Genomic DNA, 23,850 nt, shown 5'->3' with positions numbered 1-23,850 from the left:
ACTGCCGCGCCCGTAGCCCAGCCCCTCATCACGTAGAGCACACTATTGGTCTTCTGCTCTCCAAGACCCGCCTTCAGCCTTCCGTCCTGCCCCCTGGGCTAAGAATTGGCCACCATGTCTCCACCCACTTTTTTCATTGGCCAGACTGGCTGCGGGTGACAGTGAATGACAGACGGAGGGCCTAGAGCTCCGGGTTTGGCAGAGCCCAGCAGAACAGACCCGGCTTCTGGGATCGCCTGGGTCCCGGTTCCTGCGGTGACACGCGAGGCTGGTAACTGGAATCTCCAGACCCAGGCCCAAGCTGGCCAGGGGTGCCCACTGAGCCCCAAGTGAGATCGCAATGCGTAACGGGGGCAGGGGAGCGGCGGGCGGGCCGGGGGCGCGCAGCTAGAATGTTTTGATAGAGGGCGCGCGCGGCCAGGGGAGCGCGCGTGCGCCGGGGCCGCGCGCCGGGTTGTCCGCTGTTGGGAGCCTAGCCCCCCGGCCTGGGGCCGGGCGACCCTGGGGCGCCCTGTGCTCAGGTCTAGGTGGCTGGGATTGGGGAGGCATCCCAGCCCACCAGGGATTTCAGCTGTAGATCTGGCTCGACCCCTCCACCATCCACAGACACCCCTGAGCACAGGCCCTTCCTGGGAAGATCATGGGCCCTGGTCTACACTGACCAGGTGAGTGTGTTTCCAGAGGCACACACCTTATTAACCAAGGGACTCCCTCTGGGACTAGGTCGGACCAAGATCCACCATCACCAGAGTCTTTACTGATTGGGAGTATACCATACCACCTTGACCCCACCTGGCACTAGGCACCCAGGGAACCCACTTATTCAAGCGGGATCCGGAGTCTACATGGACTAGAAAATTCTGATCCAGAAGCCATGCCTGCCTAGGTCTCTGATGCTAGGGAAGCAGAAGGGACTGTCCAGAAAAATCTTGAGAAGACTCTCATTCCGGGTTTTCTGGACCCCGAAAAGCATGTCTGATTTCTAAAGTTGAGGTAGACCAGAGGTAAAACAGTCCCAAAGGGACAGTACAAAAGGACCTGTACTGACTCACTCTCCACTGGGTCAGAGACTTTAGTTACTCCCCGGTATTCTCAGAGTAGATGAATGGTTCTACATAGAACAACAGGAGACATCTGACACAACTGGCGAGGTGTCTCTTCCTCATCTCTCTGCCCTCCTTAGTGAGGCTTGGACGGGTGGGAGGGTTGGATTTTTTTCTGTCCCAACTCCCCATTCTTTGAAGCCTGACACCTTTTCCTCCAGCAGCTGTCCAACCAGGGCACCCAGGACTGACGTGGAGCAGAAACTGTCCATGGAGCTGGTAGGACCATGTGCTTATCTTAAACCTTTGTTTACAAAAACATGCTTTCAAACAGTCTCTAGAGAGACCAGGGTTTCCAAGAGGGGCAGGGGAGGAAACTTTCTCTTCATTGGACAGAAAATGAAACAACTCACCCCATACCAGAGGGACAGATTCTGGCATAGTAGCTATGCCAGCAAAAGTTCTGGGATTCAGGACCAGGGTGAAGGCTCCCTTAAGTCCCAAGCTTTGCTGTGCTTCTTGTGCTAAATTATCCCTGTACTGCTTCTGAGTCAAGGATGCTAGTGGGAAAAAACAAATCCCTTTCTCATTCCCTCTGGCCTGGTGGAGACAGCAAGGAGACAGTGCCCGGATCTGATCTGGGTTCTCTTCACTGGCAGGTTAACAAAGTGGACAGGGGGCTGTGGTGATGGCACAGTTTGACACTGAATACCAGCGCCTAGAGGCCTCCTATAGCGATTCGCCCCCCGGGGAAGAGGACCTGTTGGTGCATGTGGCCGAGGGGAGCAAATGTGAGTTTTGGGACATGACAGCTAGAGCAGGGGCATGGGCCGGAGTTGCTGGAGGAACCCTGAGTGAGCAGGGCAAGCAGAGGGGTGGGGAGTTGGGGGAGGGGATAGCCACTTCAGGGAGCTGACATCTCTGCTCCTGTGTCCACAGCACCTTGGCACCACATTGAAAACCTTGACCTCTTCTTCTCTCGAATATCCTTTGTGTCTCTGCATTGGAGCTCTTCCACCTTTTAGCCTGTCTCTGAGAGAAGGAGGTCTCTGATGGGAAACGGGGATGAGTTCAGCTCCGGTCCATGGAAAGGGAAATGAAACTCATATTGAAATAATGATTGTTAAAAGTAATGATACCTCGTATTAGCTGAGAGCTCTATGTACTTGTGTTAATGAAGAGCTTTTCTAAGGGTGTAAGTTGTTAATGGTAATAATGCCTTTCGACGCTGTCATTTCAGTGCTGAATACTTTGAATGCATGCTCCTAGACCCAATAACCCTAAAAGGTAGCAATGGCTATTATCAGTTTGCCACTGTGGGCAAAGCTTAGGGAAGTGACCTGTTAAAGATCACACTCCAGAGAGTTCTAGAGCCAGGACTTCAGCTTGGGAGTGTGTGGACATCAAAGTCTGTATTCTTAGGTGTCTTTTGCTTGCCAGCCACTTTTTCTTAACACTTACACGTTTATAATCTCCATCAGAAGAATGGCTTCACATGTATGCTCATTGGAGAGATTTTTGAACTCATGTAAGTATACGAAGGGATGCATGCTGTGATAAAAGAATACTTCTGGTCTTCCTTTTTGCACCTGCCAAGGCAACGCAATCCTAGGCCCTAAACTCTGCAAACCTTTATGTCTCAGGCCCAGGTATAACATTTAAACCTATAGCCTCACCTCTTGTAAGAACTTCCTAGGTCCTATCTCTTTTGGTTTTTCGAGACAGGGTTTCACTGTGTAGCCCTGGCTGTCCTGGGACTCACCCTGTAGACCAGGCTGGCCTTGAACTCAGATCCACCTTCCTCTGCCTGGGTTTGAGTGATGGGATTAAAGGTGTGTTCCACCACGCCCAGAGCCCTATCTCTTTCATAATAAGGATTTACAATTTAGTCATTTCACCTAGGCTATAGGAAGATAGATATATATGGTTCAGTCAAGAGGTCTTGGAGCCTGTATTCTTCCTGACTGCACATTAGCCCTGCTGGAGTGGGAGAAATAGTCTGGTGTTGCTAGAGGGGTGGATTTGGGAAGGGGGGGGGTTGTTTGTTTGGTTGTTGTTGTTCCATAGTTTTGTTTGTTTTTACTTTTGGGTTTTTGAGACAAGATTTTCTCCATGTAACCCTGGCTGTCCTAGAACTACCTTTGTAAATCAGGATAACCTCAAACTCAAAGACATCCACCTGCCTTAGTGCTAGAATTAAAGGCATAAGCCCCCACACCCAGCAGGAAAGGAGTTCTTGGTGATAAGAAAAGAATTTATGACTGGGTGTACTGGTGCAGGCCTTTAATCCCAACACTAGGAGGCATGGGCAAGTAGATCTCTGTGAGTTCAAGGCCAGACCCAGGGAATTCCAGGACAGCCAGAAGGTACACAGAGAAGTCCCTTCTGGAAAAACAAAGCCAAACAAACAAACAAAAGATTGCTAAAAGTTAGCCGGGCGTGGTGGCGCACGCCTTTGATCCCAGCACTCGGGAGGCAGAGGCAGGTGGATTTCTGAGTTCGAGGCCAGCCTGGTCTACAAAGTGAGTTCCAGGACAGCCAGGGCTATCAGAGAAACCCTGTCTCGAAAAACAAAACAAAAAAAAAACAAAACAAAACAAAAAAAAAACAAAAAAAAAAGATTGCTAAAAGTTGGGGCCATTGCTGAGGCGGTGGTGGCACACGCCTTTAATCCTAGCACTTGTGAGGCAGAGGCAGGCGGATTTCTGAGTTTGAGGCCAGCCTGGTCTACAGAGTGAGGTCCAAGACAGCCAGGGATACACAGAGAAATCCTGTCTCAAAAAAACAAAACAAACCCAAACAAACAAACAAAAAAGTTGGGGCCATTGAGATGGCTCAGAAAAAGGCACTGTGTCTATCCTGCTGACATGAGTTGGATCCCCAGTCAGAGACCAGAGGCCATAATCATCAAACCTCTGAAAATCAAGTTGTGGCAGCTTATCATGCTGAAGCAGGCTGCTTCTGCAACACCTGAACCTAAGAGAAAAACGCAGGAACGACCTGTGCCCTTAAGGTCTTATTAGATGAAGTGGTAGCAGAGGCCATTAAGAACACTCCAGCCCCTTTAATTTCCTATCTTGTTCACCTGTCTCCAGCCTCTTTGCTCACCCCCTTGATTTTACCAGCTCCTCTCTGACTCGTGGGCTGCATCCCTTCTCCACCTCCCCAGGCAGTTCCTCTTTGTGGTTGCCTTCACCACCTTCCTGGTTAGCTGTGTGGACTATGACATCCTCTTTGCCAACAAGATGGTGAACCACAGTCTCCATCCTACTGAGCCTGTCAAGGTCACTCTGCCAGATGCCTTTTTGCCTGCCCAAGTCTGTAGTGCCAGGTAAGGGTGGTCCTGAGGAGAGAGGAGAGTGGGGTATGAAGCAGCAATCCATACTCTAGAACGTGTTGCTAAGACTCCATCCTCAGGGACCCTACTTTATCTCCTTTTTCCATATCAGGATTCAGGAAAATGGCTCTCTTATCACCATCCTGGTCATTGCTGGTGTCTTCTGGATCCACCGGCTTATCAAGTTTATCTATAACATTTGCTGCTATTGGGAGATCCACTCCTTCTACCTACATGCTCTTCGGATCCCAATGGTAAGACCGGAAGTTGAACCATTAGCAACACAGCCCAGGTGATCCTAGAAGGATGATATGTATTCCTGAGCATCACATGTCTATAGCTCTCATTGGCAGGTATGATAGTTAAGAGTTCTGTTAATGTGCAAAAAAAAAAAAAAAAAACTGAGATGATCAGCATATTAAAGAGAAAGAATTTTCACAGTTTTGGAGATCCAAGCCTATAGTTGGTTGATAATATTGGTTGATCGGGTTGCTTAGGGGCCTGTGGTGAGGAAGTACATCATGGTAAGAGCATGCAACAAAGGAAGTCTGTTCACTTCATGGTCACCAGGAAGTGGAGGAAGGCAGGAAGGGGTGGGATCCAAAGCCCCAATTAATCTCATCTAAGAGCAGCCCCTTATTGGCAAAGGACCAAGCCTTTAACACATGGGCTTTTGAGCTGCATCCCAGATCTGAACTGGAACAGCAGGTCAGGAAATATCTTTGCTATTTTTTTTTTTTTTTTTTTTTGAGACGGGGTTTCTCTGTGTAGCCCTGGCTGTCCTGGAACTCACTCTGTAGCCTGGCCTCGAACTCAGAAATCTGCCTGCATCTGCCTCCCAAGTGATGGGATTAAAGGCGTGCGCCACCACTGCTCACAGGAAGTATCTTTAAGCATACGACTTATATCTGTGTAGGCAAAGTCCTCCATCTGTGTTGAACAAAGGGTTTAGCTATACTTTATACATCTCCTATACTTGTCTCTTGTCCACCCTATCCTGCAGTCTGCCCTTCCATACTGCACATGGCAGGAAGTTCAGGCCCGGATTGTGCAGACGCAGAAAGAGCATCAGATCTGCATCCACAAGCGTGAGCTGACAGAGTTGGACATCTACCATCGCATCCTACGTTTCCAGAACTACATGGTGGCCCTGGTGAACAAATCCCTCCTGCCTCTGCGCTTCCGTCTGCCCGGCCTCGGAGAGGTTGTCTTCTTCACCCGTGGCCTCAAGTACAACTTTGAGCTCATCCTCTTCTGGGGACCCGGCTCTCTGTTTCTCAATGAGTGGAGCCTCAAGGCCGAGTACAAACGTGGAGGGCAACGGCTAGAGCTGGCCCAGCGTCTCAGCAACCGCATCCTGTGGATTGGCATCGCCAACTTCCTGCTGTGTCCCCTCATCCTCATCTGGCAGATCCTCTATGCCTTCTTCAGCTATGCCGAGGTGCTGAAGAGAGAGCCGGGGGCCCTGGGAGCGCGTTGCTGGTCACTCTATGGCCGTTGTTACCTCCGCCACTTCAATGAGCTGGAACATGAGCTGCAGTCCCGCCTCAACCGAGGCTACAAGCCTGCCTCCAAGTACATGAATTGCTTCTTGTCACCGCTGCTGACTCTGCTGGCCAAGAATGGAGCCTTCTTCGCTGGCTCTATCCTGGCTGTGCTTATTGCCCTCACCATCTATGATGAAGATGTGTTAGCTGTGGAACACGTCCTCACCACGGTCACCCTCCTGGGAGTCACGGTGACTGTGTGCAGGTGTGCCAGGGTGGCGGGTGGGAATAGCAGAGTGGCATTCTGGGAAAGGCTTCTTTCTGTCTCACCATGCGCCCGATCCCACTAGGTCCTTCATCCCAGACCAGCACATGGTGTTCTGCCCCGAGCAGCTGCTCCGAGTGATCCTTGCACACATCCACTACATGCCTGACCACTGGCAGGGTAATGCCCACCGCTCGCAGACCCGGGACGAGTTTGCCCAGCTCTTCCAGTACAAGGCAGTGAGTGGAGCTGGAGTTAGGGCCTGCTAGAGACTGGCTGGTATCTTGGTGATACGGGCTGGGCTGTGTCCTGCTTGCGGGTAACCTCGGCCCCCTCCCTCTTAGGTGTTCATCTTGGAGGAGTTGCTGAGTCCCATCGTCACACCCCTCATTCTCATCTTCTGCCTCCGCCCTCGGGCCCTGGAGATCATAGACTTCTTCCGCAACTTTACGGTCGAGGTCGTTGGTGTGGGAGACACCTGCTCCTTTGCTCAGATGGACGTTCGCCAGCATGGGCATCCTCAGGTACTCGGAGAGGGCAGGGCAGATGGCCAGGGACAATGCTGGCACACAGTAACCTTGGGAAAACTGCAAAAAGCTGCCCTTTCCGGGCCAACAAATCACAAAAAGGGTAGCCCCACTTGTGGGCATCCCTGCACCAGAGACACACTGTTTAGTCACCAGGAATCTGACTGGATTCCAGCCCTGATTTGAACCATCAGTCACACTCCTTTGAGAAAAAAGTACAGTTCAAATGACTGACCCAGTATGTGGCCACTCCTGGGGTGGGCATCAGGGCTTTGACAGATATGACAAAGCCCTGCTGTCACTGTCCTCCCGGAAGGGCTGCTGTGAGCGCTCAGGCCTGATCCCTGTCATTTCCCTTGCACAGTGGCTGTCTGGAGGGCAGACGGAGGCCTCAGTGTACCAGCAAGCCGAGGATGGGAAGACCGAGTTGTCGCTCATGCACTTTGCCATCACCAATCCCGGCTGGCAGCCCCCTCGTGAGAGCACAGCTTTCCTGGGCTTCCTCAAGGAGCAGGTGCAGCGAGATGGAGCAGCTGCTGGCCTGGCCCAGGGTGGCCTGCTCCCTGAGAATGCCCTCTTCACATCCATCCAGTCCTTACAGTCTGAGTCCGAGGTGTGGCTCTGGGGCCTGGGGGATGGTCGCCAGTGGACTGTGGTGCGGAGAACGGCATGGGACACAGGGTGCCAGGTTTCTTCCGTTCAGTCTGAGCGGTTGGGTCCTAGAGGCCTCCCCTGCCCTGAGACTTATGCTTACCCCATTTTTTCCTCCTACAGCCACTGAGCCTTATTGCAAATGTGGTAGCAGGCTCATCCTGCCGAGGACCCCCACTGTCCAGAGACCTGCAGGGCTCCAGGCACAGGGCTGACGTTGCTTCTGCCCTTCGATCCTTCTCCCCTCTGCAGCCTGGAACGGCCCCTCAAGGCCGGGTTCCCAGTACCATGACAGGCTCTGGGTGAGTGAGTGGACGTGGGTCAGTGTGGGAGGGTGTGGCAGGAGCCCACAAAACATGGTCTAGATCTTGCAAATGTTGATGCCTGCTGTCTGTCTGTGCTGGGAGGGACAGAGTGGATGCCAGGACAGCCAGCTCCGGGAGTAGCGTGTGGGAAGGACAGCTGCAGAGCCTGGTGCTGTCCGAATACGCATCCACCGAGATGAGCCTGCACGCCCTGTACATGCACCAGGTGAGTGCAGCCTAGGGGCGGGTGTCAGCCCTTTTCTGCCTCTCTGGTTCCATAGAACTCCTTTACTCAGGAGCTAGGGTTAAGACAGGGTTTCTCTGTGTAGCCCTGGCTGTTTTGGAACTCACTCTGTAGACCAGGCTGGCCTTGAACTTACAGAGATCCACCTGCCTCTGCCCCTGAGTGCTGGAATTAAAGACAACACATCACCTTACCCGGCCATCACATATGTCCTCTTAGTGGCATCTTTAGTCAAGAGTACTCCCATGTTCCCTACTCTGTCCTCCTCCTGCTGCTTTCTCCAAGACTCAGTAAAATCTCCTGTCTCCACTCTCCTGAATTTAATTTTTTTCCAGTACTGAGGATTGAACAGATAAGGCCTTGGACACGTTAGGTAAGCCCTAAGCTATCTCCTCAGCCTTCTTTTGCTTTATTATTCTGAGAACTATTTTCACTTAGTTACCTAGGCTGTCCTTGAACTTACTGTGTAGCCAGGCTGGGCTTGAACATGTGATCTCCCTTCCACAGGCTCCGAAAGAGCTGGGATTGCGGGCATGTGCCTCCAGATCCAGCCTTCCTCATAACTCCTGGTCCTTCCCTTCCTCTCCCTTCTCCTCTCCTTCCTCCCTCCCTTTTCTTCCCCACCCACCTTGGCTTTTAAAACAGTCTGACTCTTGACTGTAAACCAGGCTGGCCTCAATCCTGTTACCTCATGTTTTAGTGTCACACACAGCTGCCTATTGACTTTCCTTCTTCTGTTTTTATCCATAGCATCTGGTGCTATCTGACATTTTGGGGTTTTGTCTTCTTTATTTAAAAGTTTATGGTCTATTTTTCCTTATCACCACCACCACTAGTGTAAAAGCCTCACAAAGACTGGCAATTCTATTTGTTCATTGCTGTGTTCTGAGTACCTAAAATACTACCCGGCACTGAGACCCTCTGTTAACTTGTTCTTTGATTCAAGGAGTGGGTAAAATGAGGGCCAGAGGTGTAGGTCATTTAGTAGACTGCTTGCCCTGCGTGTACAGGACCTGGAGTCCATTCCCAGCACTACCTAAACATCTGTAATCCCAGGGGAGATGAAGTCAGATCAGAAATTCAAGGTTATTCTCAACTACCCACTGAGTTCAGGGACAACCTGAGCTACTCGGAAGCTTTTCCAGGGGTCTCCTGAGAATGAGATCCATAGAGCAGCACACAGCTAATGGACACTACTAACATCTGCGATGCAGTGAGTCTAGGTTCCTAGGTGAGGGTTTGTGAGTGGGAAGTGAAGATGCTTCAGTGGGCGGGCGCAGCTGTTTCAGACAGACACCCTTCTGCCGCCACCTAATCAGCCCCCCACTTCTCTAGCTCCACAAGCAGCAGACCCAGGCTGAGCCCGAGCGGCATGTGTGGCACCGCCGGGAGAGTGATGAGAGTGGAGAGAGTGCCCCTGAAGAGGGGGGAGAGGGTGCCCGGGCCCCCCAACCCATCCCCCGCTCGGCCAGCTATCCCTGTGCTACACCCCGGCCTGGAGCACCTGAGACCACCGCCCTGCATGGGGGCTTCCAGAGGCGCTACGGGGGCATCACAGGTATCCAACTGGGAACACAGCAAAGAGGTTTCAGGGAAGGATGGTTCTCTCTAAGACAAAAGAGACCATCAGGATGGGGTGCAAGGAGACTAAGCCTCCAAGTGGTCCTCAAAGCCTTCCCACTGTTCCTTGTGTTCTTTTTCTCTCTGTAGATCCTGGCACAGTGCCCCGTGGCCCCTCTCACTTCTCCAGGCTGCCCCTGGGAGGATGGGCAGAAGATGGGCAGCCAGCATCAAGGCACCCAGAGCCGGTGCCAGAGGAGGGCTCAGAGGATGAACTTCCCCCTCAAGTGCACAAGGTAAAGGCTATGAGGCCAAGAACCACTGCCAGACGTGGTGACTTCCAGTGAAGACCAGCTTCTCCTGTGAAGGAGCGTGTCTCCCACTCCTCCATGCTCTTGTTTACTCTCCAGACGGCTGGAGAGATGGCTCAGTGCCTATGAACACTGGGGGCTCTTCCAGAGGACCCAGGTTCGGTTTCCAGCACCCACACAGTTGCTCATCACTGTCTGTAACCCCAGCCCCAGGGGTTCAGATGCCATCTTCTGGTCTTCAAAAGCACTGCGCACACACATGATTCAGACTTTTTGTTTTGTTTTGTTTTTTGTTTTTCAAGACAGTGTTTCTCTGTGTAGCCCTGGCTGTCCTGGAACTCACTTTGTTGACCATGCTGGCCTCGAACTCAGAAATCCGCCTGCTTCTGTCTCCCAAGTGCTGGGATTAAAGGCATGCGCCACCATGCCCGGCTGATTCAGACTTAGATGCAGACAAAACACTCATACACAAATACATTTTTGAAAAGCAAAAACTACTTTCTTCCTTTTACTGCTCTGAAGTTCAAGACTTACTTCCCTAGCTTCCAGCGTTTTCTTTCCTTTATTTCTAGACTCCTCTGGGGCAAGGTGATAGGCGAAGACTATCTGTACTACCAGTCTTTCCTTTCCTCCACAGGTATAGGCAAGGCGGTAGCTGCTTCCCATGTGCCAGGATGGAGGTGGCAGCTGCCCTGCCATCCCTTCTGTCTGCCATGAGAGGGACTCTTTGAGTGTCGTCTGGCCCCACGTGTGGTGTTTTGTGTGTTCCTGCCTGGCCAAGGGAGGTGCCAACGCTGGGCTTACCCATAGCCCAGGAAGAATTTGAGGCCTAGGGGCACACAAGAGTCTAGCTTCGTCTCCAGGACTCCCTTGGCTCAGAGTGTGGTGCTAGAAACTGGTTCCCAGCCCAGTCCCAGTACTGCCATCTTTGCATCCATCCCTGCAAGTCTCCAGAGGGCTTCCTGCCACAGAAGTGCTGCCAAGCAGAAGAACCTGTGCCAACTGTGGAGTAGGGAGGCAGGGCCTGAACCCTCAATCCCTGCAGCCTAGCCTCCCCCCACCCCCAAAATCTGGAATAGCTGAGCAGCTCAGGCTGTGGCCCTTACCTCCAGTCCTCACCTCAACCTGTGCTGCAGCCTACCCCCCCACCCCCATTACTGGCATGTGTGCTGCTTGCCCCCCCCCCCCCATTCTGTTCACCTGCCCCCCTTCTGTTTGGCTTTGGCTTTTTTGGGGGGTGAGAGCCCTAGCTCCCAGCTCCCCTCACTATCTTTTGACACTAAGATGGAAGGTTTCTAAGTTGCAGGAACAGGATGAAAATTCTCTATTACCCTCTTCAACTTTTAGGACGAGCACTTGGGAGTGTGAGGCCTTCCTGGCTGCTTCTATGTACTCCTACCACCTGCACAGAGGGCTGGCAGGGCAGGAGTGTGACCTCATATATATACATCCCAGCTCTGCCCAGTATCCCTCACTTACCAAGAGGAGAATGGAGGGATAATGGACTCACCCTAGCTTAGGGCTTCGACATTGCATGCTGGGATCCAGCTCCTACCCTTCCCCCACTCCCTTCCCCAATTCTGCTCAGCTCGGCTGTGGGAGGTAAACTTAAGCTGAAGGTGGTGGACTCTGCTGTCACAGCCCACAGCAGAAAGGGTGGGAGCCCTGTACAGCTTGATAACCCTTAATAAAGAAGGGACTTTGATCCGGTTGTGGCTTTTTTTTTTTCCCCACGCAGCAGTTGGGGTCTTAGGACTGTAAAAGAGACCTGGCTGGGACGCTTGGGAAACAAGTACGCCTGCAGGACCACGGGAACAGAGAGCTGGGACTCAGAGAAGGGATGTTTCTAGTGTGTTTCAGTAGCTTGATAATGTGTGAAGCCCTGAGTTCGTTCTTTAGCACTATAATAGAGGGAACTCAAGCAGGTTCAAGACCAGGGAGGCCTCAGTGTGACCTTTTTAAAGGGCGGGGGGGTGGGGGGGTGGAGGGTGGGGAGTGCAAATTCGGAGGTTTGTGGAGGTCAAAGTCTCCAGTCAGATTCAGGTTAGAGTTCCCGCCTTGGACATGTGACCCAGTCGGTTCTCAGCCCTATTTGTGTTCCTTACTCTTGGCCAATGGGAACCCTGGATAGATCTGGTGGGCGGGGCCGCTGCCGTAAAGGACCCAACATTTTTGTGCGGCGGCTCTGGGCCTTAGGGTCCCAGCTGCTAGCGAGTGGGAACCGGCAAGCACGGTGTACGTGGCTTGCGTGAGTATGCGTGGTAGCGGCGCGTGCGTGAAGAGAGTGGGCAGTGTAGCAGGTCCACGTGCGTCCCTTCCCGCGACCCAAGCGGCGTAGCTCCATGTCCCAGGACACTCTGGCATCTGCGGCCCTCTCTGAAGGGTCAGCCCGACTCTTTGTGCAGTGACCTCAAGTTCAGCCAGCAGCCACACATCGCCATGGTGACTGTGGGCAACTACTGCGAGACCGAAGGGCCGGCGGGGCCGGCTTGGACTCAGAATGGCTTGAGTCCCTGCTTCTTCTTCACGCTAGTGCCCTCGACACTCCTGACTCTGGGGGTACTGGCCTTGGTGCTGGTTCTTCCCCGAAGGCGTCGGGAGGTGCCTGCTGGCCCAGAAGAACTGTCTTGGGCGGCTGGCCCTCGGGTGGCCCCATATGTGCTGCAGCTGTTTCTGGCCACACTTCAGATGGCACTGCCCCTGGCCGGTCTGGCTGGCCGAGTGGGCACTGCTCGGGGGGTCCGTCTGCCAGGCTACCTACTGCTGGCTTCTGTGCTGGAGAGTCTGGCCAGCGCCTGTGGCTTGTGGCTGCTCGTGGTGGAACGGAGCCAGGCACGGCAGAGTCTGGCAATGGGCGTCTGGATGAAGTTCAGGCATAGCTTGGGTCTCCTGCTCCTCTGGACTGTGACATTTGCAGCCGAGAACTTGGCCCTAGTATCTTGGAACAGCCCGCAGTGGTGGTGGGCCAGGGCAGATCTGGGCCAGCAGGTAAGGAACCTTATTTATGGGAAGGAGATACACTGATGTTTGACAAGTACTGTGTCAGGATCAACTGGCTCCATGCTTTAGAAAAAAGAATGGAGTGTCTGGCGGTGGCTGGAAGCTGATAGCCAGCTGGTGGGGCTACCCAGCATTGGATGGGGTGTGTCTGTGCTGAGTCATTGTGGTTTTTTTTTTTTTTTTTTTAATTAAAAAAAAAAAAAAGAAAAAGAAAAAAAACAAAACAAAACAAAACAAAAACCCTGTTGCTAGGCTCCTGGCAAGCATCTGAGGGTTGTAAGAAGTAATACAATAGGTTTAGGTAGTGGTTCACACCTGTTCTCTCGTTGTTTTATTTTTCTGGTTTTTCTTTTTTTCAAGGTTTATTTATTTTATGTATATGAGTACACAGTAGCTGTTTTCAGACACAACAGAAGAGGGCATCAGATAGCATTACAAATGGTTGTGAGCCACCATGAGGTTGCTGGGAATTGAACTCAGGACCTCTGGAAGAGCAGTCAGTGCTCTTGACCGCTGAACCATCTCTCCAGCCCCTTCTCTCTTTCATTCTAGGTTCAATTTGGCCTGTGGGTCCTGCGTTATGTGACCTCTGGAGGGCTATTTATCTTGGGGCTCTGGGCCCCAGGACTTCGCCCCCAGTCTTATACTCTACATGTTCATGAAGAAGACCAAGATGTAGGAAGGAACCAGGTATGTCAAGTGTGGTGGCACACTCCTTTAACCCCAGAGGCAGGTAGATCTCTGTTGAGGTCAAAGCCAGCCTGGTGTACAAAGTGAGTTTCAGGACAGCTGAGGCTGTTACACAGAGAAAGCCTCTCTCAAAAACAAAACAACAGAACCAGGTATCCCTAGTTTTCTCGGTCAAGAGTATCTTTTGTGCAGTAGCTTTGTGCAGAACCCAGTACTTTGTGAACACTAAACATGTGTCTGCCACCAAGCTACTTCCCAAGCCCCTCTAAATGCTGGGATTTATTATAATTTTGTTCCGTGTCATCATCTCTGAATGAAATGGGTGCAGCAAAGAAACTGAAATAGCCACTCCATAGGTGAAAAGGAGGCTTATTTCAAACTACCAAAGCTGTCTCTCGGGGGAAGCAGAGAGAGGCATGGGGGAGAGGGTGTCCCTGGTTATATGTGACTGGGTACCTGGGAGGAAGGGAGCTTTTGATTAGGGACTGGGAACAATGACCTTGAAATGCTATTAGGCATCATAGTCATGGTAATGGAAGAACCAAGCGTCAATGGAAGAACCAAGCATCCCTTTTGCCAGAGACTGACCCCTTTAAGCTTTTGAAGGAATGCTGGCTTTTGTCTCAATACCAGACTTTGGGGAAAGAAATTTCTTGGGGGACCCGATAATCCCATTTCTCAAGGTGAATCAGTTCTCATCCCAAAGCTCAGTTTGCAATCCAGTGGCTTTCCTAACTCTGAGAGGGGTCACATGTGAGCCTTAGGGGTCACGTGTGAACTGTGGTCCTGTATATCATTCCGCGTGGATACCTGGGCAAATATACTTCTTTGTAAGCTCCCCTCCTGTGTGACATCCTTCTAGGGCCGCTCAACAGGCCGACAATCCACCTGGAGAGACCTCGGCCGGAAGCTTCGACTGCTGAGTAGCTACTTGTGGCCTCGGGGAAGTCCATCACTACAGCTGATAGTGCTCATATGCCTGGGACTCATGGGGTTGGAACGAGCACTCAATGTGTTGGTCCCCATCTTCTATAGGGACATTGGTGAGGGGGTGGAAGGGTATGTTTGGCTTAGTGGCTGGGTTGGCCCTTACCTAGGGAGGTTACACAAAGATGGGAGGTAGGTGGTCAGAGCCTGGAGCAGTTTTGTCTTAGAGTCCTGGTTGTTGATGGTGGACCCTGATGCCTTTAATCCACAGTGAACTTACTGACTGCGAAGGCTCCTTGGAGCTCCCTGGCCTGGACTGTTACCACCTACGTCTTCCTCAAGTTCCTCCAGGGGGGTGGCACCGGCAGTACAGGTATGAGAGACTCTTTCATCTTGGTTGGCATCAGTCTCGCTCATGGGAACTCCCTCACTGTCTTGTTTCTGATATTCCCTCTGCAGACCCTTTGGGTGCTTAGACCTCTAGCATCTGGGTGTTGGACTCATTTCCCTCAGCCCCCAAGACCACATAAAACTTCCCCGGCTTCCCCAGGTTTTGTGAGCAACCTGCGAACCTTCCTGTGGATCCGGGTGCAGCAGTTTACGTCCCGAGGTGTGGAGCTACGTCTCTTCTCTCATCTGCACGAACTCTCACTGCGCTGGCACCTGGGCCGGCGTACCGGGGAGGTGCTTCGGATCGTGGACCGGGGAACATCTAGTGTCACAGGACTACTCAGGTGCCACACCAGTAAAGAGTGTGTATGGGAGGGGGGCCGGGAAGACACAGGCTGCTCTGCTCCTCCTACCTGGCTTCGTTCGGTCTTTTTGGCAAACAGCTATACAGTGAGTTTTAGCCTCTCTTGGACTGCTTAAGATTCTTTCTCAAGAAACTAAAAGTGGGGGCTGGAGAGAAGGCTCCACAGGTAAAGAGTTCACACTGCTTTTGCAGAGGACCTGAGTTCAGTTCCCAGCATCCCCTGCCTCAGGCAGTCACAGGCACCCACCTGTCACTCTAACTCCAGGAGATCTGACACTGGCTTCTGGCCTTCTGATGCCCCTCCCACACCTACAAACATGCACATAATTAAACTGGAAAGAAATGAAACTATAGATAGACCAAATCTTTTGAGTTCCATTCATTTCTCCAGAGTTTTCCTGCTAGGTTTAGTGTGTTAAGCTATACATTTTGTTTTAAATCTCTGAAGACTCAGAACCAATATGATACTGTGAACATCTTTTTAAACCTAAAGATGCCACAGCATAGGTTCTTTTTCAAAATTGCCTTAACAAAACTTCACGGGGATTAATTTTCCTTCTTTTTTGTTTTTTGAGACAAGGTCTCTCTGTGTAAAAGCCCTGGCTGTCCTGGAACTCACTTTGTAGACCAGGCTAGCCTTGAACTCACAGAGATCCCCAGTACACCACTCCAACCAGCTGAGATCCTTTTCACAAAGGTCTCTTTTACTTGCAGTTGATAGAGGTTACTTTGTTGTTGTTTTGGGATTTTGTTTTTTGGTGCATGTATGTGTGTATGTGTGCGTGTGTGTGTGTGTGATGCTGAAGACTGAACTACCTAGGGCCTTGCATATGCTTGGCAAACTCTCCATTCATATCCTCAGCCCTTTGACCTAGGCTAGCCTGCCTTAAGCTCAAGAGGTCAAGAGGGCTGGGATTATAGCCTCTGCCACTAGGCCTTCCTAGCCATCTACCTCTTGAGGGGTATTTAGAGTCATTCTAGACTGATGCTGAAAATGAAACCAGGCTAAGGTAAGTCCCTAGAGGTAGGATTGCTGGGTCTCAAGCCTCAAGCCTTTCTCTCCTTGACTTACCTTTCTAGCTACCTGGTGTTCAGCATCATTCCCACCCTGGCTGACATCATCATTGGCATCATCTACTTCAGCATGTTCTTCAATGCCTGGTTTGGCCTCATCGTGTTCCTGTGCATGAGTCTTTACCTCAGTGAGTGCTGCCCCGGGAAACCATCTCCTTGAACTGGGTAGGGTCTTCCTTGGCCATGACCCCTATGCCCACTCAGCTGACTCAGCTTCAACAGGCTGAGGATAGACTAGGCTCAGACTACTGCTACTGTGAATGGAAAGTCTACCCCACCCCTGTTAAGGTAAAACAGGTAAAAGTCAGGGAAGGGCATGTATAATGCATTACATACTCACCGTGTGGCCAGTGCAGGAAGAACCGTGTAGCACATAGTGCATCTTCTCATGTGTTCATCAAAAGCATCTTCTACATGAAACTTTGCAGGATACAAAGATACCTTGTACGCAGTTCCCTTCCTTGGTGAATTTATGGTTCTTTCTCCGGGTCTGGGTCTCTGGGTGCTAGCCTAGGTTTAGTATGTGTGGCACAGGGAATGGCCATGTATATTTGGTCTCAGCTGTTGGGGATGATGTCTCGTTCTTTCCTCCTCTAGTCCTGACTATCGTGGTCACCGAGTGGAGAGCCAAATTTCGCCGCGATATGAACACACAGGAAAATGCCACCCGGGCACGAGCAGTAGACTCTCTGCTCAACTTTGAAACGGTAACAGTCGCCCTGAGATGGCGGCGGTGGGAAGCAAGGAGAGGTGGAGGAGCGTGGCGGGAGCACTGAAATGATAAAGTCTGGAGGGGAGATTAGAGATTGGGAAGCAGAGGCAGGTGGGTCTCTCTGAGTTCAAGCCTTAACCTGACCAGCAGAGCCTGTTCCAGGCCAACCAGGCAACATAGCAAGACTCTGTCTCAAACAGTTTTTTTCTATTACAAATAAATTTAGAGCTGGGCAGTGGTGGCGCACACCTTTAATCCCAGCACTTGTGAGGCAGAGGCAGGCGGATTTCTGAGTTCGAGGCCAGCCTGGTCTACAGAGTGAGTTCTAGGACAGCCAGGGCTACACAGAGAAACCCTCTTTCGAAAAGGCAAAATAAATAAATGAATTAATTTAGAAATTGGGAGGAAGGGATGAGGACTCTGGAGAGAATGATCTCTCAGCTGTGCACTGTGTGACTCCATCAGGTGAAATACTACGGCGCCGAGGGGTATGAAGTAGAACGCTACCGAGAGGCCATCCTCAAGTTCCAGGTGAGAGGATTCGTGGGAGCTGTCATTACCACGCCTGAGGAGAGTGAGACCCAGGGCTTCAGCTGGAGGTGCTGGCACCCAGAGTGGGATTTGGTGGTAGTTGGCCACCGGGCCATCCCTTCCTCCTGAATTTGTAATCCCTAGGGTTTGGAGTGGAAGTCAACCGCTTCGCTGGTTGTACTGAATCAGACACAGAACCTGGTGATCGGGCTCGGGCTCCTGGCTGGCTCCTTGCTTTGCGCGTACTTCGTCAGTGAGCAGAAGCTACAGGTGAGGCAGAATCATGAAAGAAAGGGTAGGAGATAGAGAAGAAGGTCATGAGCGAGCCCCTGGGCTCCTGGATGGCTTGTAATTGAAGTAACAGCCAGAGGACCTGCAGGCTTCCCGTGACATACTTGCTTCTCTGGGTCTCTACAGGTTGGGGACTTTGTGCTTTTTGGCACTTACATCACCCAACTGTACATGCCTCTCAACTGGTTTGGCACCTACTACAGGTAACCTGATTCCTGTCCCTTCCCTGCTCAGGGTGTATCGCTAGTCCTCGGTTCCTTGATAAAGCCCTGGTCTTTGCTCTTCTTGCAGGATGATCCAGACTAACTTCATTGACATGGAGAACATGTTTGACTTGCTGAAAGAGGAGACAGAAGTGAGTAGGGGAGGAATAAGATAGTGTAAGGGGGAGTTTCTTGTGTGCAGAGAATCCCAGGCCAGTGATGCTAGCTAGCACACGTTGGCTGTGTTCTCCAGGTGAAGGATGTTCCTGGTGCAGGGCCCCTTCGTTTTCATAAGGGCCGGATTGAGTTTGAAAATGTGCACTTCAGCTACACTGATGGGTAAGCTTCACCTTTTTGCTCGCTTTCTCTTCCCTTCATATATTGGCACACTGCCTTCCTGCCCTTCATCCTGCTCTGAACCCCAGCGTTGCAGCCTACCACTGTGGGGTAGGGAACAGGGAGCCTAGACAGGAGAGGGTAAGGACCACTAGTAGCTCTGGGGATGGAAATCCATCTGCTACTGGGTGGTCCAGTAGATCCACTACTAAATTCACCACCCTCGCTTACAGGCAGGAGACCTTACAAGATGTGTCCTTCACTGTGATGCCTGGACAGACAGTGGCTCTGGTAAGAGAAGTCTACATGGCCCACATTCCTTGAGTTTCTTTCATTCGGTGTCGTCATGATCCAGATTAGACATTCAATGCCTGGTTATAACAGGCAACAAGACTGAATGTAGCAGCCCTCCTGGATGTTGGTGGCTTCTTAAAGAGGGAGCCTTAAAAACCAGAGGGAAGTCCTGAGAATTTTTTCCCCATGTTTCCAATGTAACAGGTAGGTCCATCTGGGGCAGGAAAGAGCACAATTTTGCGCCTGCTATTTCGCTTCTATGACATCAGCTCTGGCTGCATCCGAATAGACGGACAGGACATTTCACAGGTAAGGCTGCTGCAGAGAAGACTGTAATTTAGGGATCTGTGGAAGAACAGCAAGGAGTGGGCATCCCTGAGATACCAGCCTTGCAAAAACCTAGAGCCTTTCGTGGTTTGATGGATGGTGTGCGTCTGTAATCTCAGGATGGAGGATAGCAAGGTCAAGGCCTGCCAGAGCTACAAAGGAGTTCAAGGCCAACCAGAGCAACTTAGCCAGACCCAGTCTCTAAATAACTGGGGGAAAGGGAGTGGTTGGAGCTATAGCTTAGTGACCTAGCCTAAGCTCCCAGGCTTATTCCCCAGCACCTCCAAGTGTTTAAAAACCTTAGTACCATGTGACCAGCAGTCACCCAGGAAAGTAATCTAGTACCATGTGAGGTTCGCTTTTCTGTGAAGCAGGCAGCAGCCATGTTTTCTGTTCATGAATGGGAAGGACTTGGAGTGGTTGTGTGACTTGCCCACCCAGCTAAGATTTGTGGTAGCCATGGTTGGAATCTTACCCTCGGCTGCTTATCCCTGGTGCTTCCTGGAAGCCTGGAGGGACCTCACAGGACAGGGCATTTTTGGTCTTTTGGTCTCAGGTGACCCAGATCTCTCTCCGATCTCACATTGGAGTTGTGCCCCAGGACACTGTCCTCTTCAACGACACCATTGCTAACAATATCCGCTATGGCCGTGTCACAGCTGGGGACAGTGAGGTAGAGGCTGCTGCTCAGGCTGCAGGCATTCATGATGCCATCTTGTCTTTCCCTGAAGGTGAGGTCTTCCTCCCTATCCAGTGATACCCTATCACTCTCAAATTCCACCTCTTCCTTGCCCACCTAGCCACAGAAAACAAATTTACACGTGACGAGAGAGGTACTTAATATCCACAGGGTATGAGACACAGGTCGGGGAGCGGGGTCTGAAACTGAGTGGTGGCGAGAAGCAGCGCGTGGCCATCGCCCGCACCATCCTTAAGGCTCCTGACATCATTCTGCTGGATGAGGTGAGGCCCCAGCGCGTGCCTGTTAGTCTCCCATCTCTGCCTACTTCCTGAGCAGTTCCCTACCTTACAACATCCATCTTCACCAAAGCCCTGCATGAGTCATGAACCCAAACTACCCTCCACTAGCAGCCTGCATCCTCCCCTCCTTGGAACCTCTGGGTAGCAAGAGCATCTCACCAAAGCTCTTTCTCTAGGCCACATCAGCACTGGATACATCTAATGAGAGAGCCATCCAGGCCTCTCTGGCCAAAGTCTGCACCAACCGCACCACCATCGTCATAGCACACAGGTACAGGACTACAGGGTTGATATGGCTGGCAGTGTGGACCACTTTGGATGCAGGTAGTAAGTAACGGATGTCTGATCTCTCAGGCTCTCAACTGTGGTCAATGCTGACCAGATTCTTGTCATCAAGGACGGTTGCATCATAGAGAGAGGAAGGTGAGCCATGCAGGATGAACAGGGCAGGGGCTCCCAGAGGGTTTCTTTCTGGTTCACACCCTCCGTTCTCCTTGAGATGGGAGTGAAACCAATGAGTGGGACTTAGCTTTGCTTTATCATCCCAGGCATGAAGCCCTGCTATCCCGAGGTGGCGTTTATGCCGAGATGTGGCAGCTGCAGCAGCAAGGACAAGAAACTGTCCCTGAAGAATCTAAACCTCAGGACACGGCACAGTAATAAAAGGGACCTCTTTCCTTCCAAAGGCTAACTCAGGAGAAAAAGATATGTCCCCTCTCTTGCCTTCATTTCATCCTGGTGTAGGAGTTTGGTGCTAGCTATTGTAAGGAAAAGGGACCTTCCAGAAAGCATCGTGAGGAAATAAATGGCCTGTGCAAGGACGGCTGTGGTTTGGTTGTGTGGGGTTCTGCAAGGGGTCTCTCCCCTTGAGGTGAATGAACATTCCCGAAAAAGAAACAGCACTCATACGTCTTACTGATTGCCAGTCTTTACTCTTCCTGGCCCTCTCCCTGTCTGCTACATGTGGCAGCCCCAGGGAAAAGGGGATAACATGATGAAAAAGACTGTAGGGATTGAGTCTGGTTAGCACCTACCAAGGCCCCAACCAGAGAGCACTTCCCGGCCACCCTCTTCTGCAGCAGCAGAGCTAGCTTAGCTGCATGTGCATCCTTCCTCTCCAGGCTCCATGGAGCGTCCTCCACGTCACTCCTGCTTGGCACTGCTGTCCAGGCTTCTCTGTGCTTCCTTTCCCTCTGGACCCTGGAGATGTGAGGGCCACAGTCCTTGGGTGAGCCTCCCTCCCCAAGCCCAGGACCCTAGCACAGGCTGCAGTTGGACGGCTTCAAGCTACGACTCTGCGCCTGGAGCAAGGAGAGGAGAAGGAGGAGATGGTGTGATGTCAAAGACCAGAGGGGACAGGCTTCATTTCAGGGCTCAGGGTGAGCTGGAGTCACTGGAAGGAAGCAAAGGGACGATCCCCACCCCACGGCAATGGGACGATCCCCACCCCACGGCAATGGGACGATCCCCACGGCAATACTATCCACAGGTGGGTAGGGCCAACCCTAACTGCTCACCCTCCAACACAGGACCCAGCTCACACAGTCCTCTTACCTGCTGCTGTTGGTATTCTGCCTCACTGGCTGACAGTGCCTGTGCTAACGCCAAGTCTTCTTCCTCCTGAGAACTGGAAAGGAAGAGTTTAAGTTAGTGACAGTAATATCTAAAACTCTGAGGATTTGATCTGTTCGGTATCATGGTACTGAATGCTTTAGAGTGTGACCTCCATCTTTACTTTCTATAATCAACATAGTGTTTATCAGAATTACTGTCATTGGTATGGCCTTTGGGGATATATGGTTCATCTAATTTTGAAATCAAATTTTTAGCTATTGTGGGTTGGTGTGGTCCCACCTCCATCCTTCCAAACAGATCTTGTCCTCATTTAGAGTAGGTACCTTAGAACCTGGGGTTTAGCCTCCGCAAGGGACAGTTCCAGGGCACGCTGCAGGGCCTCATCCTCACTCTGCAAAAGGAGACAGAAAGACTAGTCTCCCTGGACTTTAGTCTGTATAGAATTACTTCAGTCTATCCAACCTTTCCCCAACTCACCAAGCCATTTTGCAAAGCAATAACAGGAGAGGCTGTCCTGGTTGGAAGCTGGGATGTGGCTCTATGGAAGACATTAAAACAGGCTGTGGTCAGAGGTGTGAAGGGGTTAAAATGGGGAGAGGAGAAATGGGTAGGCCTACCTGCTTGGGGAGGATGATGAAGGCAAGGTCCGACTTGGACTGGGGGCGGTGCTTGTAGAAGCCAGACCTTGTGCTCTAGAAATAGCAGCAAGCCTGAAGGGAAGAAAAAACCATTCTAATAAATCTTCCAGGATAGGCTTTGGATGTCAAGAGGGTAGTCAGTAATTTCAGCTACCTGGAAGGTTCAGACTGGAAAACTGAAAATTGTACAGGGCACAGTGAGTTCAATGACAGCCGGGGCAACTTTGTGGACTCTTGTCTCCAAGGAATAAAGGGAGCTGGAAGTAATGTATGCTGTAATTTCAGCATTGGAGGGTCTGAGGCAGGAGGACTGCCACAAGTTTGAAGCCAGCCTGGGCTAAGAAGTGAAACCTCTCAAAACAACAAAAGGGCCAAGGCAGTACCTCAGGGGCAGAGCGCTTGCTTGCCTAGTTTCAGTCCACAGCACTGCAAGCAAAATGGAGCAAAAAGCATATATGCCTTGGTCAAGGAAGACATGGCTGAAGCAAAGCAAGTTGGCTATTTGGTGGTAATTACCCTGCCCGGCTGGTCTGATGACCTTCCCCAGAGCAATCATGGTCCAGGGGATGACGGTGCTTGATGCAGAAGTTTCGGCCACAGCGATCACAAGTCAGTTTCATCATCTCCCGCTGCCGGCAGCCAGAACGTTCACACTTATTGGTGAAGATCTGAGATGAAACAGGGTTTGTTATTTAGGAAACTCATCTCCTCCTCTGGCCCCCATGGAGCTAGCCTTTTGGGTTTGCAGATGTCAGTATACTACCCTGGGTTGTCTCACTAACCCCGCCATTATTTATTTACCTTGCGTTTTTGCTGTGCTGGGTCAGAGCGACAGTCTCTGTCAATGTGCTCTCCCACAGCACGGTCAGGAGGCTCTCCTCTGGCCACCGGCACAGGCACATTACAGAGAGGGCACACAGGTACCTGGATATCCTATAGTCAAGGGTCAGGAGTCAGTCTGAGAGCCAAGCAATCTCTTAAAGAACCCGGATATACCACTCACAAATACACAAAAAACAAAGTTACCCAGTGCTGGGCTGAGAAACACAATAACTAAGAGGGGAAAACATAAAATAGACAGATCCTGAAAGCATCTGCACCCGCTCTCCTCTCCATACACCACCCCCTGCCACCCTCGCGATCGCCCCCTCACCTTTTGGTAAGCTGATCCACAGTGATGCTGGGCGTAGGCCACATGGTCTGCGCAGAAGATGCCCGAGCAGGCATCGCACTTGAGTGGCAAAAAATCTACAGAGAATGGGTCAGATTGCGGGTTCAAAGGAAACCTAGATGTCCTTTCCTCTTGCTTAAAGCTGCTACTCCAGTAGGAAAAACTCTGCCCTATTTGCAACACACTGTACCTCTTTCACAGTACACGATCAATTTGGCCACGCCCCTAGTCTCCGCCCAAAACTTCGAGCCCCGCCCTCCTGGCCTTTCCAGCTCCAGTGCCCACCCTCCTGGCCCTACCTGCAGTCCCCAGCCCTAGCCGTCCGGCCCCGCCTCCCGCGTGCTCCGCCCCTCACCCAAGCGCTGACAGCTAGGCTCGGAACAGTGAGCCCCGAGGTCCGGAAACTCCATCGCCTGGCCGTGCGGGGCCTGCTGCGGGGAAGAAACGAGAGCTGAGCGTGCCAAAGACTCCTGCTCCGGGCCCCGTCCGCAACACAGCAACTCCGGGGGGCTCTCCGCCCCGCCCCTTCCTCTCCCCCGCCCAGCACAGGTTACCGAAGCCTGAGCGCCCGCCGGCCCGCAGCCCCTACTCCTCCTCCCGAGGGCTCGCGCGCACT

General features: G+C 51.7%; 3 protein-coding genes across 9 annotated transcripts; 2 read left to right on the top strand and 1 right to left on the bottom strand.

Moving 5' to 3' along the window:
- On the top strand, positions 1-11,435 carry Atg9a (autophagy related 9A). 5 transcript variants are annotated; one of them, XM_021157399.3, is made up of 16 exons: positions 1-329; positions 1,268-1,322; positions 1,703-1,834; positions 1,983-2,026; positions 2,507-2,571; positions 4,213-4,374; positions 4,493-4,634; positions 5,384-6,132; positions 6,218-6,371; positions 6,477-6,656; positions 7,024-7,272; positions 7,434-7,612; positions 7,724-7,841; positions 9,195-9,417; positions 9,570-9,715; positions 10,368-10,453. In XM_021157399.3, exons 3-16 carry the CDS (start codon positions 1,732-1,734, stop codon positions 10,371-10,373), a joined length of 2,520 nt encoding a protein of 839 aa, XP_021013058.1. In that variant the 5' UTR covers positions 1-329; positions 1,268-1,322; positions 1,703-1,731; the 3' UTR covers positions 10,374-10,453. The 5 variants fall into 5 exon arrangements, with proteins under 5 accessions (XP_021013058.1, XP_021013069.1, XP_085694562.1 ...); XM_021157410.2 differs by having other exon boundaries at positions 1,265-1,322; XM_021157421.3 differs by lacking the exon at positions 1-329 and adding an exon at positions 438-665.
- Positions 11,436-11,879: 444 nt separating this feature from the next.
- On the top strand, positions 11,880-20,671 carry Abcb6 (ATP binding cassette subfamily B member 6 (LAN blood group)). Its single transcript, XM_021152727.3, has 19 exons — positions 11,880-12,718; positions 13,283-13,420; positions 14,283-14,463; positions 14,619-14,720; positions 14,898-15,081; positions 16,182-16,303; positions 16,773-16,882; positions 17,353-17,418; positions 17,563-17,688; positions 17,836-17,912; positions 18,001-18,064; positions 18,166-18,251; positions 18,482-18,539; positions 18,747-18,851; positions 19,426-19,600; positions 19,720-19,832; positions 20,027-20,121; positions 20,205-20,273; positions 20,399-20,671. Exons 1-19 carry the CDS (start codon positions 12,170-12,172, stop codon positions 20,508-20,510), a joined length of 2,532 nt encoding a protein of 843 aa, XP_021008386.1. The 5' UTR covers positions 11,880-12,169; the 3' UTR covers positions 20,511-20,671.
- A 91-nt stretch (positions 20,672-20,762) lies between these two features.
- Positions 20,763-23,850, bottom strand: Zfand2b (zinc finger AN1-type containing 2B). 3 transcript variants are annotated; one of them, XM_021152620.2, is made up of 10 exons: positions 23,789-23,850; positions 23,590-23,665; positions 23,217-23,311; positions 22,865-22,996; positions 22,580-22,731; positions 22,043-22,135; positions 21,903-21,963; positions 21,749-21,816; positions 21,405-21,477; positions 20,763-21,151 (listed from the first exon to the last, which is right to left on the bottom strand). In XM_021152620.2, the coding sequence occupies exons 2-10, from the start codon at positions 23,642-23,644 to the stop codon at positions 21,107-21,109; spliced, it is 774 nt and encodes a 257-aa protein (XP_021008279.1). In that variant the 5' UTR covers positions 23,645-23,665; positions 23,789-23,850; the 3' UTR covers positions 20,763-21,106. The 3 variants fall into 3 exon arrangements, with proteins under 3 accessions (XP_021008279.1, XP_021008146.1, XP_021008212.1); XM_021152487.2 differs by having other exon boundaries at positions 20,763-21,050; XM_021152553.2 differs by having other exon boundaries at positions 20,763-21,050; positions 23,590-23,662; positions 23,789-23,848.

The sequence above is a fragment of the Mus caroli genome, unplaced genomic scaffold (assembly GCF_978045245.1).
Source record: "Mus caroli unplaced genomic scaffold, Mus_caroli_1 scaffold_1, whole genome shotgun sequence".
Classification (NCBI taxonomy): domain Eukaryota; kingdom Metazoa; phylum Chordata; class Mammalia; order Rodentia; family Muridae; genus Mus; species Mus caroli.
The sequence above is the reverse complement of the archived record's forward strand: the minus strand, read 5'-3'. Positions and strand labels throughout refer to the sequence as shown.